Below are 26,152 nucleotides of genomic sequence, written 5' to 3'. Positions count from 1 at the left end.
ATATAACTTGGGTAAAAAAATAGATATCTTCATAAAACTTGGTACACATGTTCCTTCGCATCATCAGAGGAACGAAAAAATCGATATATCTCTCAGATATTCTAAAGAAATTCAACGGAGATGTATTTCTTCTAATAATAGTGTACCTCTGTGCCAAAATTGGTCAAAATCTAGGTCAATACATCACTTAGCCCCCACTTAATACTTAATAAACGGGTTTTGAAACTTACGGTGGGCTTTATAACTTATAAATCGCTTAATATGTGAAATATCTCAGCCAAATTAAGTTACCATATAGTCTTGGATATAGTGTACCTTGGTGAAAATGTGTGAAATTGGTTCAGGAATTACCTAATATACCCTCATATACTATACTATATATGATGATTTCCGTTATTATATTGGACTTTATGCCGAATATGTGGGTCGAATTGTGTTATCTTGATTAAATTACAATCTATTGCGAGAGTATAAAAGGTACGGTTACACCTGAATTTGCACTTCCTTACTTGTTTAATTCGTTTTCCTTATAATCAGCGATGCGTGCAACAGCACTTCGTTCGATATTCCGCAGGTTTCGACCAAATCGCAAACAAGTCAACTCCACAAACGCAAAGTACAAACAACAAATCGAACATATGCGCGAAATGAAAATACTTTTCCGCGTATTTGTGCAGTTAATTAAATTAACGATTTTGCGAATATTTCGTTTGTATGTATGACAGGAGAGGCACTGCTTTGGTAAAGTTTCTTGTTGTTGTTTTGTTGTTCAAGCTGTTGTTTTGCCATTTCAAATTGAATTGTTTCGTTTTTCGGTATTTTTACGCAAAATTTTTTTTTTGCTGCCAAACGTCAACACACACGCCTCCACCCGCGCGCCATTAGATAGCTTACTTTGTATTGTATTTTGGCATTGTTCAATAACGTTAAATTCTTTGTGCCGTCGTTTGTGTGTGCCTCACAGTATTTGCATTCATGCCAGTTGTTGTTGTGTATGTTGCTCGTCTGTGCTTTTGGTTTGCAATTCCACTGTTGCTTGCCAATTCGATTTGCGAATATTCGCAATAAATGAAAAAAGAAAAATCAGCAAACGTGTGCGCGCGCAAGCTTTGGCGCGGAGGCGCTGGCACGCCCACATACCAACCAACTTGTTCCGAACAAAGTTGCCTAATTGATGTATGAGCTGCGTTGCTGTTGCAGATCCAGTTACAGCGGCAGCTGGCATGCAACGAGGCAGCAACAAGAATAACTTTACCTTATGGCGAGTTTTCATTTTCCGCTACTTTGTTTTTGTTTTTATTGTTGTTTTTTACCTTTTAGCTCCCAAAAGTGTAACTGGATCCGCTACATTTCCGTTGATTTTGGCCGCTTGGTCCTTCGCACGGCACACAGCACTCACCTCCTTCCCCTCCTCTTGCGCAATCCTTTCGCGCTGCATACGCTTCCTTAGTTCGGCTCTTGCGGCTAAATCTCCATTTTCATTTCTAATTGACGTGAATTTACACCGGTGTTGCCTTTGCTGTTCCAGGTTACTTATTGTTTTAACATTGTTGCTGCTGTTGTTGCTTTTCGGTTGTTTGCTATTTTGCCAGTGATGTGTGTAATCGTTGCTCGCAGCTTTTGGCTTTGCACTTGTGAAATAGCTTTTGGTAACTCGAAATATTAATTAAACCCAATGAAATCTGGTATGCCGGTGTCTGGTGTGGGCCACAGCACCCTTATCAATGGTCGCTTGCTCTCTCTATTAGTTGTGTTTCGTGTATTATTTTTGTTGTTATTAACAGTTGTTTTACTCGTATTATACATTACCGGAATGGTAGCCACAGCAGCAGGTTGTTGTTGTTGTTGTTATTATTTTTACCATATTTTCACAGTAAATTTTCGTTTGGGGTACCCAGTTGTTCAGTTAAGCAATTATTTACCGTTAATTGATATGGCAAGCATTTGTTTTCGTTTTATGGAGTTCTATCAACTGTTACTGTACTGGGAATAATATTTGAGTTTGGAGTTTTCATAATAATATGTTCATATGGATCTCTAACTGTTCTGCTGGAAATTCTTTAATTAAAAATTAATTAATGAAGCTGCATGATGCTTAATACGAGTACTAAGCTTTAGTGGATAGCATAACCTTATACGCAGGGCCTCATTTCGACGCTTGCTTTTGCCCTACAAAAGAAAAGCGGTCGGACATCGGCAGCTATACCGAACTTAATTAAAAGAATACTTTTACATTTGTTGAATAATGGCTCTATGTGCCCTATAAAAGGATTATAATATCGATCAAGTATCTCGTAGTACCAAAAATCTTTCTTTGAATCCCTTTTCGAAGCGTATGGGTCTGCAGGACCAAGGACAAGACGAAAAAACTCCTGTCATTCAACAAACAGTCAGCGCATTCGTAGATAATTTCATCTATCTGGAAGCCAGAATCAATAACACCAACAATGTCAGGCTGGAAATCCAACGCAGAATCACTTTTGCCAACAGGTGCTTCTTTGAACCCGACGAACAAAAACCAAACTCTACAATTCCCTAATCATCCTCGTGCTATTTTAAGGTACAGAAGCGTGGACGATGTCAACATCTGATGAGATGTTACTAGAAGTTTTCGAGAAAGATTTTACACAAGATTTACGGAGCCTTAAACATTGCCAACGGCAAATACCGCAGACAATGGAAAGATGAGCTCTACGACATTGATATAGTCCAGCGAATAAAAAGACAGCGGATACGCATATTGTCCGAATGGACGAAAGCGCTCCAGGTCTGAATGTGTTCGGTGCAGTACCCGCTGGTGGAAGCCGCAGAAAAGGAAGACCTCCACTCCGATGGAAGGAACAGCTGGAGAAGGACCTGGCTTCATTTGGTATTACCAATTGACGCCAAACTGCCAGGAGGAGAAGTGCACGGCATGCTGTTGTGGACTCGGCTATAACTGCGTAATTGGTGTCGACGCCAGTCAAGAAGATGTAGGCCTCCGAATTTTAGATAAAATTTCTTTAGGATACTACACTTGTATTATTGTTGGATGACTGATGTACCCGTACGTATAAGAACTTATCAAGGATTATTGTTCACCAGGATTGGTCAAAATTCAGTGAAGTATTTAAAATGACGCTGGTTGCGATATATAGAGGCTGAGGCAAACACGGGTTTCCACGACTAAACCACGGAAACTTTTTAATATCTGACGAAAGCACAAAGTTATTACTTGGTAGGGATGAATTCATAGCAATGCGTTGCCGGCGTAACAGAGTTCAGATTTCTCCTCCTCTCTAAACTAAAATATTTCGATTTATATTTTATTTATAAATATTTACAATTAATAAAATTAAGGGCCTTAGAGCCGAAACGTCCCACAACAACACCAACAAACAAGCGTCTACAACAGCGCCAAAGTTTAAATGATGTGAATTATGATGGAGCTGTAGGATGCAATGACGCGTGGCAACATAAACGGCAACAGCCAAAGTTAACAACGCGTAGTTTATGACTGTAAAGGCACCAGCGTGGCAACGACAACAACAACAATGCGCGAGCGCTAATAACAACAATGGTGCTAATGAAGTTGGCTGCGAATGAGGCTGTTGCTGTTGCTGCCGCAATTTGTATTAGTATTTGTTGTTCGCAGTGCGAGATTTCTTCTCTCAGTACTTAGCAATGTTTGCAGTTGTTGTTGTCGTTTTTGTTTTTTTTATTGATGTCGGTGCTCTCCCTTCACACTTTCTTTATTAGCGCCACTGCTGGTATTTGTACTTGTTATTGTTGTTGCTACTGATGCATAAATAAAATGGCAGCATGTTGCACGGCTCATTGGCTTTATGCATGCAACAAATAATCGACAACAACACCAGTCAGAGTTAGCAACAGTTGGTACTGAAATATTTTATGGCGGGCTTTGAGGGGATTAGGGGTGGTTGTTACTTTATTAAAAGCCGATTCTGAAAATGAAAAAAAAAAAACAAGCATTCCGATACCCGAACAATATTATTATTTGTCGTTTAATAAGCGTAGCAATATTTTGATTTCGACAATGAATTAATCAACCGTTGTACAAATTAGACAATGCTTTTTTTCTTTATTTTGGGAACTAGATATATTTTTAGATTGATGTTAGTAAATTCAAGCTGCCCCTGCTGTTTCTCGTCTTAAATCCTATGGTTATTTTCTTAGCCAAGAACAGAGAGTTCCTTCATAGACTTCTGCTGTATACATAAATAAACCTTGAATCCAGAAATCTATTCACCATACTTCACATGGCTCTTCATCGGCGATTTCATTTCATAAACGTTTCGTTCTGTCATGGCAGTAATCTGTGCTGTCAAATTATATGAAGAACATCTAATCTAAATCCCTGAAGTTCTCCAGTCCCATATTTTTTCTAATTTTATCTACACGTCCTTCTTCTTCCCTTGGATCGCGCCGATAACGTCTGTATTCTACCTGAGCTTAAGAGGAACAAAGCTCAATTTGTGGGGGATATTTAAGGACTTCATGAGCTAAATATGTCAGATACCTCCATGCCGATTTCAAAAATTCTTTCACTATTGGATAGCTACATTCACTCCGAGTAACATAGGCTATATTTATTGCTAGAATCACAACTTTCTGGAAATCGTTCTCAGGTGAGGATATTAAAAAGACTCTGTGATCTTAATCTGAATCGTCTTGCAAGTCATTCTGAGCCTGTGAAGTGGCTTGCAGAACAAAATATTAGATACATATCTACAAGCTCGCACTAATTCGTCGAGAACTCGGAGCATTCCCAACGCCTTCATATTCAGAGAGAAAGACAACATACACCCAAGACTTGAGGTCGTAATCAAGTTTGGGCTTTCGTTTCTTGTTCGAGTTTTCCTTATTTTCCATTTTTAAAATGAACCCACGCAAGAAACGCGAAAGTACAAACATATGTATGGGAGAGTGTGTATAAATGTGTAAAAACTTATAACTTTTTGTCTCCTTTCTTTATAAATAAGGAAGATACTTGTCTCCTTCTTTATCCTCCAAACTTCCATATTCATGAAGAATCTTTTTTGAGCTTCTGGCAGCTACATATGGGATGTCTTCAAACTCATTGATCCCTTCTCAAAAAATTGTTATAATCATTGCTTATAAAAATTAAGTAAGGCATAACTACTTTAGTCATGAGGAGACAGCGGAACAGTTATTGACCCATACTTCTTCTTCAAGAAGATCAGATGTAATGCTTCCTGAAAAAGTCTGTTGAGAGCCAAACAATTCTGTTCACCTGATTAGTATCTGCATTTCTCAACAACATCACCTGTCTTTTATTGTCTGAGTAAAACACCCGAATATTCACACGGAAGTCACTTCCTTCCAGTCCAAAGAAAGGAACAATCAACAATGTTTGCTCGCTTAAACCAATCCACACCATACACTCCTTCATTTAATATTTTCATAATAAATTAGCGAACAAATCAATCAGCCGCAACTAAACGACCACCGCCAACTCATCAACTCACAACCATTAGCAACTTCCTGGCCACATGGTGGACTCCACGAACTAGTGAACGGCCGCAGAGACGATTGACGGCTATTGAACAACGTGTGGCAGTGCTGAGCACCACTGAGTGGCTGGCACGACTATATTGATGAATAAATGGATGAATTGTGTACATATGTATATAAGTTTGTGTGAGTGCGCGACTGTGCTGTGGCCACTCGACCGCGGCCAATTGCCGCAACAGCAGCAAGCATACATAATAAAGGCGACAGCGGCATTTATAGTGAGTAGTAGCTGTGGAAAGCAACAGCAATAACAACAACTACGTTATCGTTGATACTTAACTGTGCCACAAGATATAGACCACACTCTTGACTGGGACAAGCTACCAACTAGAATATCAAATGACTTTGACCATGATGATGTTGTTGATAGTGTTGATAATGTAGTGAAGTGGGCAACATACAAACTGATGGCAGCGGCCGCAAATTTGGCCAATGTTGCAGCAACAAGAGCCGACCAGCCGACTGACATCATTTTGGTCAGAACGCGTTCATTAATAAACATGAGCGCAAAAGGTCTAAATATTCTGTGGGCTCGCTGCGAGAGAGAGTATATACATATGTGCGAGGCTGTAGGGCAAATTCAATGCTGCTGCCGTTATTCATATACAACAGCTGCCTTGTTGTTGGGGCTCATAAGACTTCATAAACTGCTTGAGCCTTAAAGTTGTTTGTGAAGGATTTCGTGGCGTCCGCATGTTGCTACGTGTGTCAGTTAAGAACTCTTTAGTTGATCCAATCGTCTACGTACGCTTTTCGGGGCCAGCTTCCGAAGAAACACACACAATCGTACCAGTTCTTCACTTGAGTAACTCCAACAGGCATTTAATCAGTCAGTTTAGCCGTAAAGGCAGTAAATTGTGGCAGACAAACAGTCAGTCCTCAACTACGTTTGGTCCTGCTTGCAGTCAGTCAGTAAGTCAACCACTCAGTCGGTCACACAGACGCTCGTGTGCGACTCGTTAACCAGTTATGTGCGCGCACTAAGTAATTCAGTTGTTTTTGGCTCACCATCAGCTCGTCCAATCAGCCCATTTAAGTCAGTACATTTGTTGTTGTTGTTGTTGCATCAATCAATAAAAGCAATAACTTTAGTCAATCAATGCGTTTGTCGGTCAGTTAATCAGTCAGTTTGATGGAGTATGCTGTACCCGATTTCGTCTCCACTTTGTTGTTGCTGTGTGTGCGTGTGGTCTCAGTTGTACCAAGTTTATTCCTTTCTTGCTTAACTTGGTTGTCGGAGAGCGTAAAGGCACTGACTTTTGTTAAAGCTCCTTAAATGGTTTCATCAATTATAATAAAGAGTCGTAATACAGCGCATGATTTATGCTTTGTTTTGCATTGCAAATCATAACAATTATTTAAACGACTAAGAAATATTATCGGTATGAAAAATATTGTAGGGAAATCTTTTGAAAAAGAAGGAATAACGTATTACTAATCCGTAAGTCAGCTGGAACCTTTGAAATTTGCATTTTTTGCTTGTGTGAGTTTTTACTAATTGTAGAGCTGTGGGTTTGAATCCTCCTACAGTAGAATCTGCAATACATGGACATGTTTGCGCTTTGGTGAGAGATGAGAAACTCTATTCTTGGCTTGGAGAAAGTAATGAGTGTCTACAGGGATATGTGAATCAGGGATCAATCTATAACTGAGTCATCGGTAATCAAGTTATTGATTATTGTACGTTAATGATTTCTTGGTCTCTGAAACTTAAATTTCGTCTCATATCCCCTAAAATTTACGACTTTCATACAAATAACTATATGAACAGTGCAATCAAATTGAATAGCTTCAATAGATTGTTCCGATGACAGGTGTACGTCGGAAAATTATACATAATTTTCCTTAAAAACCCAAAGGATAGAATATGAGATATTTCCTAACCACATTTGATGTCAAAGTCAACGAAAACTTATCGAACTGATAAGTCTCTTCAGAGAACCCTCATGGTTGTCAGATAGAAACACATTGCAACAAAACACAATAAGGACGACACACAAAACCACAGCCCCAGTGAGCCGTCTGAATCTCGGAATGTTCTACCTTAAGGGGATCATCCCATGTGATGGGCCCAAAAAATCGATTTTTTTTTTTCATAAATTGCTGTCTTAACACGTCTAGAATACGGTGGTAAAGTGGTTTTTAGAAATACGAACTATTTTTAAATATATAGCAGTTAAAAGAAGAAGCTGTTCGAAGCACTCAATTGGCAACTGGAAACTTTGAACTCGTTTTCCTCAAAACTTTGTTTTTTTTTAATTCCTCCATCGTATCTCGAAAACGGCTTGACCGAATGGATTGCAAATTTGTTAAGTCTCAGCAAATGCAAACATGGAACGTTCTATTGTTAATCAAAAATTCTATAGTCTTCGATTTTTATAGTAAAAACTGTCGTGAAAAATCCGAAATTTTTTTTCAAATTTTTACCAAAAGCCCAATTTTTGGTATATTCACTTGATTACAAATTAAAACCTTGCTAAGTCAGCCTGAAACGTGGAGGAAGTGCGAGCCCATTATTTCGAAGCGGGGTGATCAGAACGTCAATAAAGGATAATAAACTTTCGGCTCTACCTATTTACTGGTCGTAGAAAAAAATTCTGAAAAATCAGTAAAACACACGCCGTCACATGGGATGACACTCTTGATATGTACCTTATAAATTCACCCAAGAAAGGAAGTGAAGTCACACTTGCTACTGACTAAAAAATATCTTAGATTCAATTCTCTAGACGAGATTACTCATACCACTAGTCCTTTTGGAATAATTTCGACATTAAGTTTCACACGAACAGTAACAATATTAAATTTACTCTTTTTCATTTGTTTTAAAATTGACGATTTTCAAAATCTGTCTCATAAAATTGATATTAAAAAAAAAAAACAAGAAAAAGCGTTAACTTCGGCTGTACCAAAGCTAATATACCCTTCACAGGTGCATTTCTTTTAGTAACTATGTGTTTAAGCAAATCTAAAGACGTAAGAAAAAGTAAGTAAAAAACAAGCCCTTGATTCCGATCGTTCAGTTTGTATAGCAGCTTTATGCTATAGTGAACCGATCTGAACAATTTTTTCGGAGATTAAATTATTTCTATGAGCAATAACTCACACCAAATTTTGTGAAGATATGTAGTAAAATGCGGAAGTTTTCCATACAAGCCTTTGATTCCGATCGTTCAGTTTGTATGGCAGCTATATGATATAGTGGTCCGATATCGGCAGTTCCGACGAATGAGCAGCTTCTTGAAGAGAAAATAACATCTGCGAAATTTCAAAACGATATCTTAAAAACTGAAGGACTAGTTCGTATATATACAGACAGACAGTCAGACGGACATGGCTAAATCGACTCAGTTCAACATACTGATCTTTTATATATAGTATATACTTTATAGGGCCTTCGACGCTTCCTTCTGGTTGTTACAAACTTCGTGACAAACTTAATATACCCTGTTCAGGGTATAATTATTTGCAATTTTTTGATTTTTCGATTGCGAATCGAACCAGCAGCTGGCATAAAGTAAATAAACTGGTTTAATCAAAACGATAAAGCACCTAAAATTGTGCTTCTTGGAGATTTACCAATCCAACTGCCTGTACTTGCTGTGCAACATTGTGCTAATATGTCCTCCAACGTACTCGTCGTAGCCCCATGTTACCAGCAATATCCATGCTTTCATTTTCATTAAATTATTATCATTTATTCCAAGATAAAGTCATTACAAAATTATATTTCTGTTGTCATTTTTGATCGTAAGTTGTGACTTGAGCCAATTCGGAGAATAAAATTGGTCTAAAACGTTTTAAAAAAAATTGACAGTATTGAAAGAAAGTTATACCACTTTAATGAAATTCGGTTATACCACATACACTCTTGTATCGGATTTAATTCGATGACTTTTTTGTTGCTTATGCATGTTTTTCCACAAGTGATGTCACAGCTCAAATAGAGTATTTGTGTAAAGTTTTATTTCGCTATCTTCATTGGTTCCTTATGTATATCTTATAAAGTGAAGGAATCAAATGAAATTCAAAATTGAGTTATATGGGAAGTAGGCGTAGTTGTGAACCGATTTCGCCCATATTCCACCAGTGTCATCAGGGTGTCAAGAAAATATTATATACCGAATTTCATTGAAATCTGTCGAGTAGTTCTTGAGATATGGTTTTTGATCCATAAGTGGGCGACGCCACGCCCATTTTCCATTTTGTAAAAAAATCTCAGTGCAGCTTCCTTCTGCCATTTCTTATGTAAAATTTGGTGTTTCAGACGTTTCTCGTTAGTGAGTTAACGCAATTTTAGTCATTTTCAACCTAACCTTTGTATGGGAGGTGGGCGTGGTTATTATTCGATTTCTTTCATTTTTTGACTGTATAAGGAAACGGCTAAAAGAAACGACTGCAGAAAGTTTGGTTTATATAGCTTTATTGGTTTGCAAGATATATACAAAAAACCTATTTGGAGTTTTAGGACTTACAAACAACCGTTATGTGGACAAAACTATAATACTCTCTTAGCAACTTTTGTTGCGAGAGTATAAAAAGCTAAATAAAGCTTAGAGAATCAAGAGGTTGTATATAACAAAGGACTTTACCACTTACGAAATTCTGAAATTCAAAATAGATATTGCTGAGCATCAAAAGGTAACAGTACACAAAAATTTCTGACAAAATATAAACATTAACTATTTTCAAAACCAATCAATCAAAATTGCATTTAAGTTGAATTCGAAAATCTAATATTTCTTTGACCAAATTTATTTATTATTATTTTTTTTTTCATTAAGCCACATAAATTTCCAATATTGTGCACTGTTTAGTTACCTAATCCACCAACTTCAATTTGTTATCAATTACAATTTTTTTCCGAAATATTAATCCACATAATTCAAGGACTTCACAAATGTTGAATAGTCATATTATACAATGACAGCATTTATTGTAAGCCGATGCGATGAAGCAATATAAAAATTGAAAGGCTACGTATGAAAAGCGCTGTTCAAGTGCAACTATGCGATTTGAACTTTATAATTCACTAAATTGTTAGTTTTTATGCCATGTGTATAGAAAAAAAATATTTTTATTTATTTGTGCAGATTTTTTGCGCTGCACTCAGCATGGCAATTCATCAAATTGCTTTTAGCAATGAAAGTGCATTGAAATGTTATGGCGCAAAAAACGCAGAGATAATAATGGTAAGAGGAAAATAGAAAAAAAAAATATTTCTATAAAATTGAGAATGATATATGAATTTGAAATAAAAATTTTAGTAAACAAAAAAAATATTTTTTTTTTCAGTGTAATAAAAAATATAATTTCTAAAAAATATCGAATTGCATTTCACTGTTGAGTGCGCGCATTGTCAGCACGAAAGCTTTGCTGTGTTCATATTTATAATTTTTTTTGAGTGTAATCTAAAACAAAAAGTTTATTTATCTGTTTTTATTGCTTGTTGTTTTCCAAATGCATTAATGTGAATTGTTAGTTCATAGTTCAGTGCACAACCAACTGCCGCGTCTAATACAGCACATTTTTCAGATATTTTTAAATCACTTTTTATAAAATTTATTTTTTTTTTTACACCAAAGCTACTTTTACATGTGTGCAATCAAATCCTACATAAATAAATTTTTAAAATCAAATTTAGAATGCTTCATAAAATATGAGTGCCTGAAAAAAATAACCATTTAGCTAGTCAACAGTTAACTAACTAGCCTTGTGTTGTAACAAAAAACACCAATTAATCCCTTTACAATTACTAAAATGCAATAAATATTTATCTCACTGCAGCCATTATTTGCATTATTTGCACGTTTAAAATATTTTTTTATTCATTTAAAAAGTGCTTGTTGCGCTTAAACACTTTAGCCAAAGTAATGTTTGGTATTTAGTAAAATTTTAAAATTCAATTTTGCGCTCATGTTCACTTAAGTCCACTCGCTAATCGGTGTTTTCACATGCGAGCACTCGAAACTAGTTATTGTAAGTGCGAGTATTAGCTTTATCTGTGCCCTCTTCGCTGTCTCACTCACTTGCGCTCCAATACATTGAAGTGTTGCCACCCTTTAATACTTATATTTGCATTCAGCTGAATTGGTGTTTTTTGTTACTTGATGCTGTTTGAAAAAGTCAGTATCAGTAAAAACTAATTAAATTTAATATAATGCTAGTGATTAATTTGAGACATTTACATATGAGTATTCAATCTGCATTGCCTCTTACTGCGATACTGAATACATCACCTAACTTAGATTGAAGTATTATCTAAATTTGGTGTAAGAATAATCAATTAAACTTTATGTATAAAGTGAGAAAAGTTATGGTATTTTTCCGGAAGCATGATTCAGTTTATTTAATCCGTCCATCCCCCTGTTTTTAATTTTTGCCCCAATTACCCCTATGATAAGTGAACAGTATAATCCAATTGAATAGCTTCAAGGGTTTCTTCCGCTAAGGATCGAATATGAAATATTTGCTAACGATAATTTATCGAACTAAGAAGTCTCATATGGGAACCCTTAAAAGTGAGAAAAGTTATAGCATTTTTTTCGGGAAGCATGAAACGTATCCGGACTATTATACGATCAGGGACTATCGCCAACGAAAATTCTTGTCTAGTAATATCAGGTCTACAACTTTCGCCGTTTTTCAATAGATGTCTCTAGGGTCAAGCCCTGGTCGATTAAATCGTTTTATATGGATCTTGGAAATTTGTGTCAACATTAACCCAACAAAATATTTGTAGAGATCTGTTTGCATCCCAAACTTATTCTCAACTAAAAATGTCACTTTTTGAGCCGAATTCTTGACATTTGCGGGAAATTTTGCTTTTCTTTTTTAATTCCAAGAAAAGTGCGACTGAGGCTCATCGAATGCTTTCGGATACGTACGATGACGCTGTCCTAAGTGAAAGAACATGTTGCGAATGGTCTCAACGTTTTAAGAATGGTGATTATGAAGTCGAAGACCGGCATGGTGGAGGAAGGGAGAAGATTTTCGAAGATGCTGAATTGGAAGCATTACTTGGCCAAGATGCGTTTCAAACCCAAGAGGAATTGGCCGAATCGTTGCAAGTGACACAGCAAGACGTATCCAAACGCCTCACAGCCATGGGGATGATTCAGAAACTAGGAAACTGGATTCCTTACGACTTCAAACCAAGAGATGTCGAACGGCGCTTCTTTGCATGTGAACAGCTGCTTCAAAGGCACAACCGAAAGGAATTTTTACATTACAACTACGATAATCCTAAGCGAAGAAAGTCATGGGGAAAGCCTGGACATGCCTCCACGTTGACGGAATACGTAATAAAGAAAGGGCAGACGAGTTGGCAAGGGCGGGTGCCGTTCTAGGCGAATCCGACGCTGAGCTATTCGAACAATTAGCTGAGAACAGATGGAAAAATTCAACAAAATATAAAATAACTAAACAGATATGGCCAAAATATGATAAGATAAGATCTGGGGTCATATTAAATAGGTCCAAGAAAAGTTTTTTCAGACTTTCAGCTACTATAACGGGTTATTGGCCATTTGGAGAACATGCAATGAAAATGGGCATGCCCTACAATAACATTTACCGAGGCTGTGAACTAGAGGGGAACAAAGAATCAATTTTCCATGTCCGGTCCTATCGCAGATTCGATACAGGACACTGGCAATCCATCAGACATTAAAGCTAGAATGGATGCATATCGGGCATAAGTATCTTCATCGAAAACACAAAATGGTTTGAACGGAAGGATGAAACGGGATAGTAGTAAATTATATCAAAGTGGCACATCTAGTGCTAATTGAGCCCATAAAATTATAAGGCAACTTCCGTGACTACTGCCTATGTATTCCTAGATGAAGGTTGCCCTAAGTGCGAGTGATTGCGGTCAGGCTCTCTTCGCCCCCCCTTTTCAACCTACCAATTCCTAGATGAATGCTCGGTATTAGTATCTGAGTTCACCGTCCTTTGTTTGAGCTTTCCCACCATCGCTGCCTCTTTGTGATGCTAATTTTTCTCTCTACTAACTTTTTAGATCATTTAGAATATCTCATCGACTAAAGATATGTTACGTTTAGTTCACATAATTTATTCAAAGCTTCGCTTTTTAGCATTAAAATTTATCAGATCAGGTAATGACAGCCTTGAAGTAAACACTGTGCTCCTTGGACTATAGTAAATAGTCATTTTATAACTCTAATCTGCTGGCTATTATATTTATGTAAAGGTATATTCTATACACTTTCATATTAAATAAGTCCATTCAAAATCACCTTAAAACCATATCGCAACACCATTGTATGCTCAGCTTGTCAAATTGTACTAAATTCGCATTACAAAGCCTACTTTCTGGCGCTCTAACGATGTTATTTGCAGTTAAGTCTTTTAACGACACTGAAAAGTTAAGAAACCAAGAAAAGAGCACAAAAGTAAACAGCAAACAATGCTTTCAGCCAGCATATGTAAATATTACTGCAGAAAATAAAAATAAAAGGAAAGAGAGAGAGCGCGACAACAAAAACACAAACTCACATGTGTTTATTACACTCTACTAACCGCTTTTTCACTACGATTTTCCATTGCATACTTACAGGCACCTGCAAGCAACCGCTCGGCATGGAATCCGGTGCCATCGCTGATACGCAAATTACCGCCAGCTCGGCGCATGACATGGGCAATGTGGGCCCACAACATGCCAGGTGAGTTACAAAGGACATGAAAAGTCAATTCTTACTTGAAATTGTTCAGCACATACTAACACATACATACATATATGCTATATACATTTGCATTGACAAAACAAAATAATAAAGGAGAGTAAACAAAACCGCTGAACCATTGTGACACTACAAACAAAGTGAAATGACAAAAACAAAGCACACATATATATATACACCCACTCATATATACATTAAAAGTAAGTTGAAATGCGCGTCCCTACGCGCTTCCTTTCCAGAAACAGGAAGCATCATCATAGGCACAGGAAGGCAAATAAATATTCACTCGCGGGAGTGTGTGTGTGTTCTTTTTTTGCTATCTGTGCTCATTTCCACAACAACACGTGGAACCACAGTAGGCAAATAAGCAATTACAACAACATAAAGCGCACAGAAACACATTAAACGATATGAGACAGTTGAAATTAATATGAATTATTTTATGGCGTGTTCAAATGCTTTCATGTATGCCATTTGATTGTATTCCTCCCTCCGCGCATCACGTGAGGCGCTCAAGCGAAATGTTATATGAAATAAAAAATAGCAAAAATATTCAACTAAAAACAATAACAAAACTAACAAAAAAAGAAATGGTAAACGTTGCCTATGGCTCTTGTGCAGTTGATTATTGGTTCGGAACTCAAAAGATTTATCTTATAAACGTTCAACATACTAATGGTAATAAGATATAGGTTAGGTTATGTTTAGGCCAAGGGGTAGATCTCTGCAACTGCAAAGAGTCTCACTTAGGCACTTCCGACTTCCATAATGACACGCGGATACTCCTGACGGATCACTAAGACACTTATGATTCGATAAAGCGCTTGGACACTATTATAAAGTTATTAAGTGGATATTGAAGGAGGATGTGCTTGGATGATTCCAGCTTTGGCAACTAGCACATGGCTTAATCCCTATGTGTGTGCCTATTGGACAATAACCATTAAGCATTTCAGTGATTACGGAGAAATGAGCCTTACTAAGCGACAGCAGCTGGAAGGATCGTTTTCGATCCACTGCGGTCCAGAAAGATCTTGCTACTACACAGGTGCTGGTTGTTGTCCAGCGTTTGGCGAGCTCACCCAAAGTCGTTGTGTCCAGCCCTCTAGTGCAAGTGGGCCACGGACTACTTGCACTAGCTTCCACTCCTCCGTGGTGACCAGATATCCACACAAGTCGGATTACAAAGTAGTTCGAAGTTACTGAAAAGGTTGTAAGACACTCCCCTCTGAAGGTTTCCGCACTTCGAAGCATATTTACTACTACTGCTAATGGTCTGGCATCCGAAAATTGGAACTGTCTGTGTTCTTCCATCCATATTTAATGAAGATCTAAAATCAGCATTACATTACCTACTCCTTCAGCCTTAAAAAAAAATTATAGAAGGTCTCAACCTTGTTTTAAGTTCGTAATCCTCAAATGGTGTAAAAGATGTTTATAGAATTAAACAATTCTCCCATGACACTTGATATCCGAGAGTTTCTACGACAGATACAAAATTTAATAATTTAAACCTCTAAGATTTTGAAACAGAATCAGACGACTATAAAGGAGTTTTCCCAAACAATGATCTAGATCATCTAACTTATGTTTTTATCTAAATCACACCGGTTAACTGCTCAAACCTATATGGTATATTCTAAGGTCAAATTGAACAGTGATGTGAATAGAAACAGTTTCAACAGTGTCTTTTTCTGATAAAGGTTTTAAGCCGACCTTGAAAAGACGAAGAAACAAAAGAAAGAATATGGAAAGAAACAGTTTCATTTGACCGACTAACTATTTATACGATAGTTACCGGGTCCTAAGTGGACCCACTGCTACTCTTTCTATGTAAAAATTAGTTTTTTTTAACTCGGTTCAATCCATCCAATTCACATAGTGTCATATATGACATGATTTTACATTTAAAAGTTTATCATCCATCTAAAGGTGTTACTCATTATTTCAAGTGAGTTGCTCGAAATTTCAAATGAACTGTCATATCTAGATCAACGTTACTGTAAAGAGTTTTAGGTCATCTTCTCCGAAGATCATGAAATATATATACGATATAAAGAACAAAAAAGTGTTCGAAGGAATCTGCCTATCGGATATGAATAATCGAATGGGTTAGTTTTGATTGATCAGTCTGTAGTCCGTAAGTTAGCAGTTTGTAAGGAAGGGACTTTGACTCACTTAAGAGTGTCCCAATAATACCTAAGCAAAAGTATAAAATTTGGAGCTTTTGTTACAGCCATAGATACTGTACGCTCTTTTCATACGATAAATGGCTGATATCGACTATGAAAATTTTTAATGGCAAGCTAATTTGTGGAGGATACAGTTAGCACATGATCAAGAATTAGGATCTTAATGCAAGTTAGAAATATACAAATAAACAAGCCGTTAGAATAATATCTAATATCATACTCAATTGAAATTAAACCCTTTCCTTTTCCATATAACCAACCACATATACGCTCCATAAACCTATATATCACTTCATTCAATATATAAACCATTGCGAAAATGAAATTGAAAACATCCACTAACAATATACCGTGTATATAAAATTTAAGGCGCACATCAGCGTCGCTAAAATTTCGGAATCAAGCGAAAGTAGCGAAACGACACTAAAAGTCAAATGTTGACAATCGAAAGCTGGCATGTCACTAGGCTAAAAGTGAAATGACAAAGCGCGTACCGAGCAATGCCAGTCGCTACAGCCTCGGGCCTTAAACCTTTGACACTTTCATTTATTTATTATGTTTTTTTTTTCGTCTCTCGCTTGCTTTGCAAAAACAAAAACAAAAATTGTATGTATTTATGTCGCTATCTTCGCATTCGTGCGTCACTGGGTAACACACAGCGACTACGACGCGCCTTTTGTTTCGCATTCGCATTCCACTGATTTATCGTGCGCGCATAAAAGTATGCAAAGCCAAGCAAAAAAACGCAAACTGTGTAAACGACGAGTGTATTTCAAAAATAAAATTGTAATTATTTAGAAAGCAGTGACATTTTTACAACATAAAATGTCAGTGCGTGTAAATCAAAAGGTCATAAAATGGCACAAGCGGAATGTTGGCTGTCGGCGTGTGCGAAAATACTGGCACAAGCAAAAACAAAAAAGAAATGTGCTTGTATAAGGCATGTTGCTGTCTAATGGCACCAGTTATTCGAACCGTTTAGTGGCACAGCGGGTGCGCTGTTGTTAGGCTCATATGGGGTACAAATTTATGTGAGAGTTATATTGGAGGTATATTTTTAGGCGCACGCAGGGCGTGTGACTGCCTGTGGAGCTAAGTAAACATTTTTTGTTGTATATTATATAAAATATTGAAGGTATTAATCAGGGTTCTTCGTATAAAAAGTTCACCATCATATTTTTAGATTTAAAATTAAATTTTATTAAAACCAAAATTAGCTGAGATCCGGGTATAAAAAATAATAATATAAATTTCGGTCTCTATTTATTACTAAAATACACAGATTAATGAAAAATATTATTAAAAAGTCTAAATAAAACTTTGAGACAGCAGTGAACCCCATCATTTTTATTATAAATACTTTGAGTCATCCTTATCATAACGCTGTATTTGTGACCTCCTAAAGCTAACCGCCAACCAACTCGGCTCTAAAAAACTCTAAAAATGTATGTCAAACGTACAGAAATTCATGCATCAATATTTTTATTGATCAAATACTAACATATACATGTATATATATTGCTATTAATACTCATGTGCCTATAAATAACAACTTTATATAGATATACATAGCGCATATATTCATATATACAACATATACTTACACAGAGAAAAGTATGCTTATGTAAATATGCACATGAAAACATAAAAATTCACATACATATGCAGAGTGAGGCCCACATATATTAGCACGAACAAATATTCGCTGGTAGTATGTCACTTAATTTTCTGCCACATCCATCAAAATTTACACATGACTATGGACTTTTCGTGTTTTTCGTGTTTTTCGTGTCTTATACATTTTTATTTTTTTGCTCTTGTTGTCATGTTCTTGTTCACATTTTCACGCACTTAGTTGTTTTTCGCATTCCCCTTATGAATTAGGCAGCTGGTGGCCTTTTCTCCTGTATTGAAAAAACAAAAATGTTACACTTTCACATATGAGTACACCTTTAACAAATATTATTTATTACAGCTGAGTATACGTGTCGTGTAGAGAATTACATACAAACATATTCATTCGTTCCTATAGATTGAATATTGTGTAGGCGAAAAGTTGTGTTACGTATACGCCGTGTACTACAGTCGCCTTTGGAGATTTAAGGAAAGTTAATGGAACGCATGGGTTAAACGAAAATGTTTCGATGAGTTTATGCAATATTAGTAGCATTTTCAAAAATTATACTTTGTTATTTAATATTATTGCCTTTTTATAATCAATATTTCTTATTAATACAATTATCTGTAGCATCAAATCAAACAAAAAAATATTTATGTACTCTACTCACAATGAAAATTTAACATTATAGCATCGGGATCATCGTTCCATCGTCTGTGGGAACTGTCCGTTGCCAATGTTTAAGGGACCATAAATCTTTAGCAAAACCTTTCACTTGAAAACTGTTCTTTCTGTTCGTCGAAAGAGGGCTTTTCAATTGCCTACTCAGTGCAAAGTAACACCTGTTAGCAAGAGTGATTCTGCGCTGGATTTCCAATCTGACATTATAAGTGTTGTTAACGCTGGCGCCCAGATAGACAAAATTATCAAGGACTTCAAATTTATGACTGTCAACAGTGACGTGGGAGCCAAGATGCGAATGCGCTGACTGTTTGTTTGACGACAGGAGATATTTCGTCTTGTCCTCGTTCACCACCAGACCCATACGATTCGCTTCCTTATCCAGTCTGGAAAGAGCAGAACTAACGGCGCGGGTGTTGCTTCCGATAATATCAATATCATACGCGTATGCCAGCAGCTGTACACTCTCATAGAATATTGTACCTTCTCTAAAGGTCCTTCCCGATCCTGACGGAGCTTTTGGTGTTGCTCAACGTCAGCTTGCACAGCCGTATTAGTTTTGCAGGGATACCAAATTCAGACATAGCGGCATATAGGTAGCTCCTTTTCGTGCTGTCGAAGGCGGATTTAAAATCGACAAAGATATGAAAGAGATTATATGCGATGTTATCTTTAACTTATCCCACGATATTTGGCACAGATTGTGGGGATTGTGGGTATTCTAAACGTCGGGCATTCTTTGTTCCGACCATATTCCGGAAAGAAACTGATGCATGCATCTTGTCAGTTCTTCGCCGCCGTATTTGAATAGCTCGGCCGGCAAGCCATCGGCCCGCGTCACGTTATTGTACTTCAGGCGTGTAATTGTTATTCGAATTTCTCCACAGTCGGGTAATGGAACCTCTGTTTCATCGTCATCGATTGGGGAATCGGGTTCACCTACTCCTGGTGTTGTACTTTCACTGCCATTCGGTGTGTGCTCCGGTTTTAAAACCTTCTATTAGTCGCCGGATCTTTTCGTAGAATTTTCGAGCATTACTCCTGTCGGCCAGCTTATCAAGCTCTTCATGCTCACGCATTTCGGCCTCTTTCTTTTTTGTCTGCAAATGGGTCTCACTTCCCTCTTCAGCTCTCGGTATCTTTCCCTTTCCTTTCTTTTTAGCAACTCACATATAATAATTAATAATTCTGTTTCAAATGACCTCAATTTCGAACATCAAGGCAAATATTTAGATTTTAAGTTTTTAACTTAATCACTAAAACAAATTGACTTGGCTCAACAACCAGAAAGATGTCCATTTTGCCGTATTGTGTTACAATCCAAAGCCATAATTTTTCAACTATATACTTCACTCTTAACACTTTCATTTTTCCTTTGTTGTTTCTTGATTAATGCATATGGTAAGGTCGACCAAAAAAGCATTCCTGGAGAACATTTCAAAATTATTTTAATATACTACAACTACAACCAGTATTTATGAACAATAAAATGCAATCTGTCATTTATTTTTTCATATTGTAGAAGTACCACTGGTACTCTCAGATAAATAATCCTAATCTCAGAACTCCAACTCGCAAAGGTACACGCCAGAATTTGCTTTGATGATACTACACTTGGTACATAATTGTTCTTTGTCCATTTTTTGACCCCCACTTTGATAATTTTTCCCATAATCTTAACTCGATGTTTAACTTTTACAACTTAGTGTTTTATCGTTTCTTCCAACTGGCTTCAATTGTCCAGGAGCTCAAAACAGAACTTAATCGAGTGGACGTGAACTCCAACTTAGGATAGTGCCAGCGGACGGAAATTATGATTATCGCTCAAGCACATGTCTCACTCCAATCATATTTATTCAAAAATAACACAGGCTCATTTGTTGAAATATTTATAGGAGTTATTGGAGTCAAGGCCCTTCAGTATAAATGCTTTGACTCTATACTGTTTTCGAAGACATCTAGTAATCTTCTAATAATACAAAATCTACTGAATAAACATAATTGTTTAACTCCCATAACACAATTTTGGTCTTTATCAAATATTTTCAGAATTCTGAGGTCAGAGGGCAAAGTTCTTTGGCAGCAATGTTTTGACTATTCAGGATAATTCATGGAATAAAACATTATTTAACTCAGAGTTTCTTAAACACTTCAATTACTACACAAGTATATATTTATAGAACCGAAAGTTAAAATACGAATGTCCAGCGCAACGGGAGTATGATTTACAAATTTTACTAACTGTGGTTGAAAAGTTAAGTTCGAAGTCAACAAGACTGCTTTGAGTATTTTATCATGGAACCTTGGATTTTTTGTATTCTATTTTGATGTATGTGAGCAATTCAATGCTTCATTTATTTTCGAATTCTTAGATCTAAAAGGCTTAATACTTTTACTTAATACTTTGCAAGAATCCCTTTTATCAATATCTCTCTTCTATCAATCATCCCATCGAAACTATAAATAATTAATCCTTTTCAACTCCACAGGATACATATGGTATATATATATTTATATACATTATCCAAATCATATAATTAAATTCCATGCAGCATTCCCCAATGTAGTCACAAGGGAAATGTTATTTGAATTTGAAAGCAAACAAATATTTTATGACATAATGAGGTCAGCGATCGTGGGACACAAACCCTTTTTTACGCACATAGCACAAATGTAAATATAAACATAAAAAAGCACATAAAATAGCAAAATGCATAATAAAACGTAGCAAACTAATAAAATATGCATTTAAAGTAATTTCAAATACGCTACTTAGACCCAAATGTGATATTTCATGCACAAGTGGTGGGCAGAAACAGAGAGAGAGAGGGAGATACAGAAGGAGCAATAAAAAATGACAAACCTACAAAAACAGGCATAAAAAAGTGAAAGATGATCAAAAAAAGTGAAGAAAAAAGCGTCACCTAGATGAATGACCGCACAAGTGACCAATTGAGGAAAAGGTCAATACTACAACGACAGGGCGGGTATGGGGTTACGTGGCGTACGACTGCCGGAGACCCGGAACGCAACGGAAATCACAGGCAGACAATCTAAATGACAATTGAACTGTGTGCGAAGGAGTGTACGAGGAGGAAGTGGGCGTGAAAAGAATACATTAAAGGAGGTGGCGTTTGGTGGGCAGGAAGTCCCGTAAGTAAGGTAGGAGATCTCGAAGGCATAAAGCCATCGAAGATGAGTGCAAAAGTCGCCGGCACAATGTGTGTGTGTGCGCGCAAAGGCAGCCTTAGGCCAAATAGAATGTTGAATGGTGAGTTCAAATAAATAAACAAGCAAACAGACAGATGGGCTGGCAAACAAATGCAAAGCAATAGCAAAGCGATAGAAGGACAGATGAACAGACAGACGGACAGTTGGGCAGGGTAAACACAAATACAAATACAAATAAATAAACTGGCAGACAGGCAGACACATAAGGGCTGAGTTGTCGGCGGCGATGGCAGTGGCGGCGACAAATTCTAAATGACAATCGCTTATTGATTTTGATGTCAAAGTTGTTGTTGCTGCTAATTGCTGCAGGCAAAGCGCCAAATTTGGAACAACGCCCCAAAATTTGATCATATTTTGTTCCCGACTTTAAAGCACACGGTTTGCGTGCAGGCTTCGCATGTTGGCCGTAAAGCCAAATGGTTATTTTTATGTCGATATTATGCTGTTGCTGTTGAATGTTATTGATGCTGTTGTTGACAGCGTAGGCCATATAAATGTTAAGCCATTTGTGCGACACATATGTATTTGCTAGTCTGTGGAATGGCGTAAATGTCATAATATTACAAAAGAAGTCGTACAACAAAAACAAAATGTTAATGGTATGCAGCACGCGTGTCGCTTGATGGCTGAGGTTAGGTGTGTGATGGGGAGTTGGTCCGATAACCTTCCAGAATTTTTTTATTTCTCATTTTGAAAGTATTTCTTTAGTATTTTTGAACAATGTAAACAGAGGAGGCGGATTTACGTTTAAGGTTGCGAAAATAGACGCAAGCAGACTTATTCTATATATTTTAGATCAATTTAACCCAGCAGTGGGAATTGTTAGATATTTAAAAAAAGTGCCAGTACAGTTGATACTGAAATCATTGTATTCAATATTTTGATGAGAAAGTATTTTAAATTGGCTTTAAAAAAGTCGAAAATTTAGTTCGTGAATTAGTCATAAGTATAGTATGACGAAGAAACTGCCTCGAAGACTTGAAGAGAATGCATTACTAAGGCCAAAATATCCGCGTTCGATTGTAAGCAACAAATTACCTTTAAATCCGAGTAAAATATCTCGATCTGGAAATATACAGACAAGTTCTGTAATTCACTTCCGGGTGAAATGCAAGCAAATTCACTTTCAATCCGATATATGAGTGAAATTCAAGCAAATTTACTTTCAATCCGATATATGACGTATATAATGTACTGACTTTACTTTTCAAATTCAACATTTTTTTTAATTTCACTTTCACTCGGATTGCAGAACCTGCTTGATATAATCATAATTTCCATTCCTTCTTGAAACCATATTGAACTGGTATAATATATAGTTAGATATTCAAGACAATCAAAAATATCGCTCAGCAAGGAACCGAGTAAGATAAAACGAAAAAATCAAACAAGGTAACCCATTAATTTTACTCACGAAATCAGAACATAATTTTTTATATGAAATGAGGGTGGATCTCAAGGCAGTGTACTGATCTAATTTGGGATATTCAATGACATTATTATTCTTACGGAATATTTCTTGAATGAATTAAGGGCCCATACAATTCTCAAACAATAAATTTTCATTGTTATCGGATAGTTCAAGTATAACCAACTCCAAATCGTGAAAAGAAAGAAGTTTTGATAAAGGGAGTTTTCATTGATTCCCATTTACAGTAATGTACCAGTCTTGATTATCACGGAAGAAGTACGGCGCAATGACGCCACCTCATAAACCTCACCAAACCATAATATTTTCGCTTTGCAATGGTGACTCGTGGAATCCGTGTGGATTGACCTGCCTGACCAATTACGCATATTTTGCTTATTGACGAAGTCATTCAGCCAGAAATGAGCCTCATCACCGAAGATGATTTTTCTATGAAAAATCACATTTTCAAGTTATTGCTCAGCCCAATCGGCTTCAGTTCTTGCGTCAATTTGATCTTCTAAGGAAGTAGGCCAAGATCTTTTTGTAAAATTCGCCACAACAACATCACAGAGATGCCCAACGCTTGAGAACGACGCGTGAGAGACCGATTTGGATCTTCCTCAATTGATGCGCTAACGGCAGCAATATTCTCGACACTACGGGCACAAAGACCCAAAGAATTGTCTCACTGGAACATTTTGTTCTGTGCCTGTGGATTATAATTTCTCCACCAGACGCTCAATTATTGATCTGACAGGACGATTATGACGACCATAAAATGGACATAGCGCTCTTAAGCGCTAGCGCGTTAAGGTCACAGACTCCGAATTTCGGTAGTAAATTTTAATAATTCCGACTCTTTCACTCCAATATCCATAATAAATATGGCGTCGTTTGTTGTCCCTATCGTTCTACTTTTGTAGCATTTCTTTTGATATTCAAACCCTTTACAATATAGCAATAAATTAATTATTATGAATCCATATCTAAAACTTGATTGGCAACACTATATTTTTTAAACACAATTGGAGGCTGACTTATCTCTTTTATAATGATATGAGAAAGTCAAGAAAGAGGATCATCATCTTACTTTATAGAACTAGTTCTCGTATAGTCACAATATGAAATATTCATTTTTGCTAGAATAAAAAGTTTCAAATCTAGTCTATATGGGACATAATATATTTCAAGATATATAATTCCAGCAACTTCATTTCGTTAGTTATGTAAGGTGATGGAGAGTGTTATTGAGAGAGTATTCTGAAACCAACCATTTACAACCAGTTCCAATATAGTTACGATGTTAGCTATACTACAACAATTCCTGATAAGTATAATCTACCACTTTTCTGCCGGGTTTACTTGCAGACCCAGTGATTTCATCAAAGTATTGGTAGGCGTATGTAAAACGTACGCTCGCCATGTACTGTCGTAAAAAGTCTTTATTACCATACCCAAGTTTTACTTTGCTTTACCGTGTCATAATAACTCTTCCTCGCATACTTGCCGCATCCTTTCATATTTTAATGATGGCTATTTGGGATTTTTTTGTGTAGTTAATACGCTGGGGATTATATACAAATGCATATATGTATACATATATGAACAATACAATAAATATATTATTATGCAAATAAAATGATGCACAAGTACCCTTCACGGTCTTATAGAACTTTGCAAACGCCAGCAAAAGAATATTCTTACTTCTTCCACAAAGTTTCCAAATATCCTTTTGCCAAATGACAACAGCCAGCCTTTGTGTGTACACAGGTCGTAAATAAATAATCGTAAATAAAAGTAGCAGAAGTTTGTAGCTGATTCGCCGTTAGATTTTACTTACTTCCACTTTGCTTATACTTATATAACACAAGCGAGTACTCGTATGTATTATATTTTGTGTATGACCTTTTGTTGTGTACTTTTAGTTGCGTGGGCTGCTTTGATGACCCCATAAAATATGATGATGTTCAAAAATAGCGTAATCCCACTGCCTGCTTCTCTTTCTTGCTTTCTTTCAAGCTCTCGCTTGTGTGCGCATAATAAAAGTTGTTTGCAAACTTTGTGGCGCGATATTAATTATCTTAATTACGTGAATATTAAATTAATTGAGAGGCATCAGCGAGCGTGTGATTGGGGCGTTAAATATGGCAAAAGGACGAAAATATTACAACGACTGTATGTGCTTACATTTGTATGAAGAGGTCGGCGCTTACTCACGTCTCCAATTTTCGTAGGGTTTATTAAACTTACTGCCTTATAACTGTTTAATACACTCAGTAGAAGACAGATTTATGGAATTCTATTCGCTTAGCATGATTGTAACATAAACTTGCGAGATTTTAGTATTCTTCTGCAAGAAAGTTCATAAAGAAAGTGAATTCTTTCGGCTCTTCACTTGTGTATTACTAAATTTAGAAATATGATTTTGAAATGCCACCAGAATTTCATCGTTAAAACCTTAAAAACGTAAGAAAGTCGCATGATTCTAGGACTTTAATCGACTTATACTTAGTTCTTTAGTGTCATATCAGTAAAAGAAGCACAGAAGGTAGTGAAGGAAATGTGCCCAAAAAGTGTTAGGATAATTATTGAACAACATTAAATACTAAAAAAATTATTAAAGAATTATAATGACGTTCTTTAAGAGCTTTATAAAGAATTCGAAAACTCTTCGGTAGAAAAGGAACGACACAATTTCAGGAATTAAGGCTCAAAAAAGTCGAGTTGCCTCATGAGTTCTTAATATCTAGCTATCCATAATCTTCAGATACAGTGCGTT

At 36.6% G+C, this 26,152-nt stretch overlaps 1 protein-coding gene across 2 annotated transcripts in view; it reads left to right on the top strand.

Moving 5' to 3' along the window:
• Positions 1–26,152, top strand: part of LOC105208477 (discoidin domain-containing receptor 2) — a 384,778-nt gene that overhangs the window by 104,993 nt on the left and 253,633 nt on the right. For both annotated transcript variants that reach the window (XM_011178347.3, XM_011178346.3), the window contains exon 5: positions 14,117–14,222. In XM_011178347.3, the coding sequence (XP_011176649.1) occupies positions 14,117–14,222 (106 nt within the window). The remainder of the gene's footprint in view (positions 1–14,116; positions 14,223–26,152) is intronic.

This window comes from Zeugodacus cucurbitae, chromosome 3 (assembly GCF_028554725.1).
Source record: "Zeugodacus cucurbitae isolate PBARC_wt_2022May chromosome 3, idZeuCucr1.2, whole genome shotgun sequence".
NCBI lineage: Eukaryota > Metazoa > Arthropoda > Insecta > Diptera > Tephritidae > Zeugodacus > Zeugodacus cucurbitae.
The sequence above is the reverse complement of the archived record's forward strand: the minus strand, read 5'-3'. Positions and strand labels throughout refer to the sequence as shown.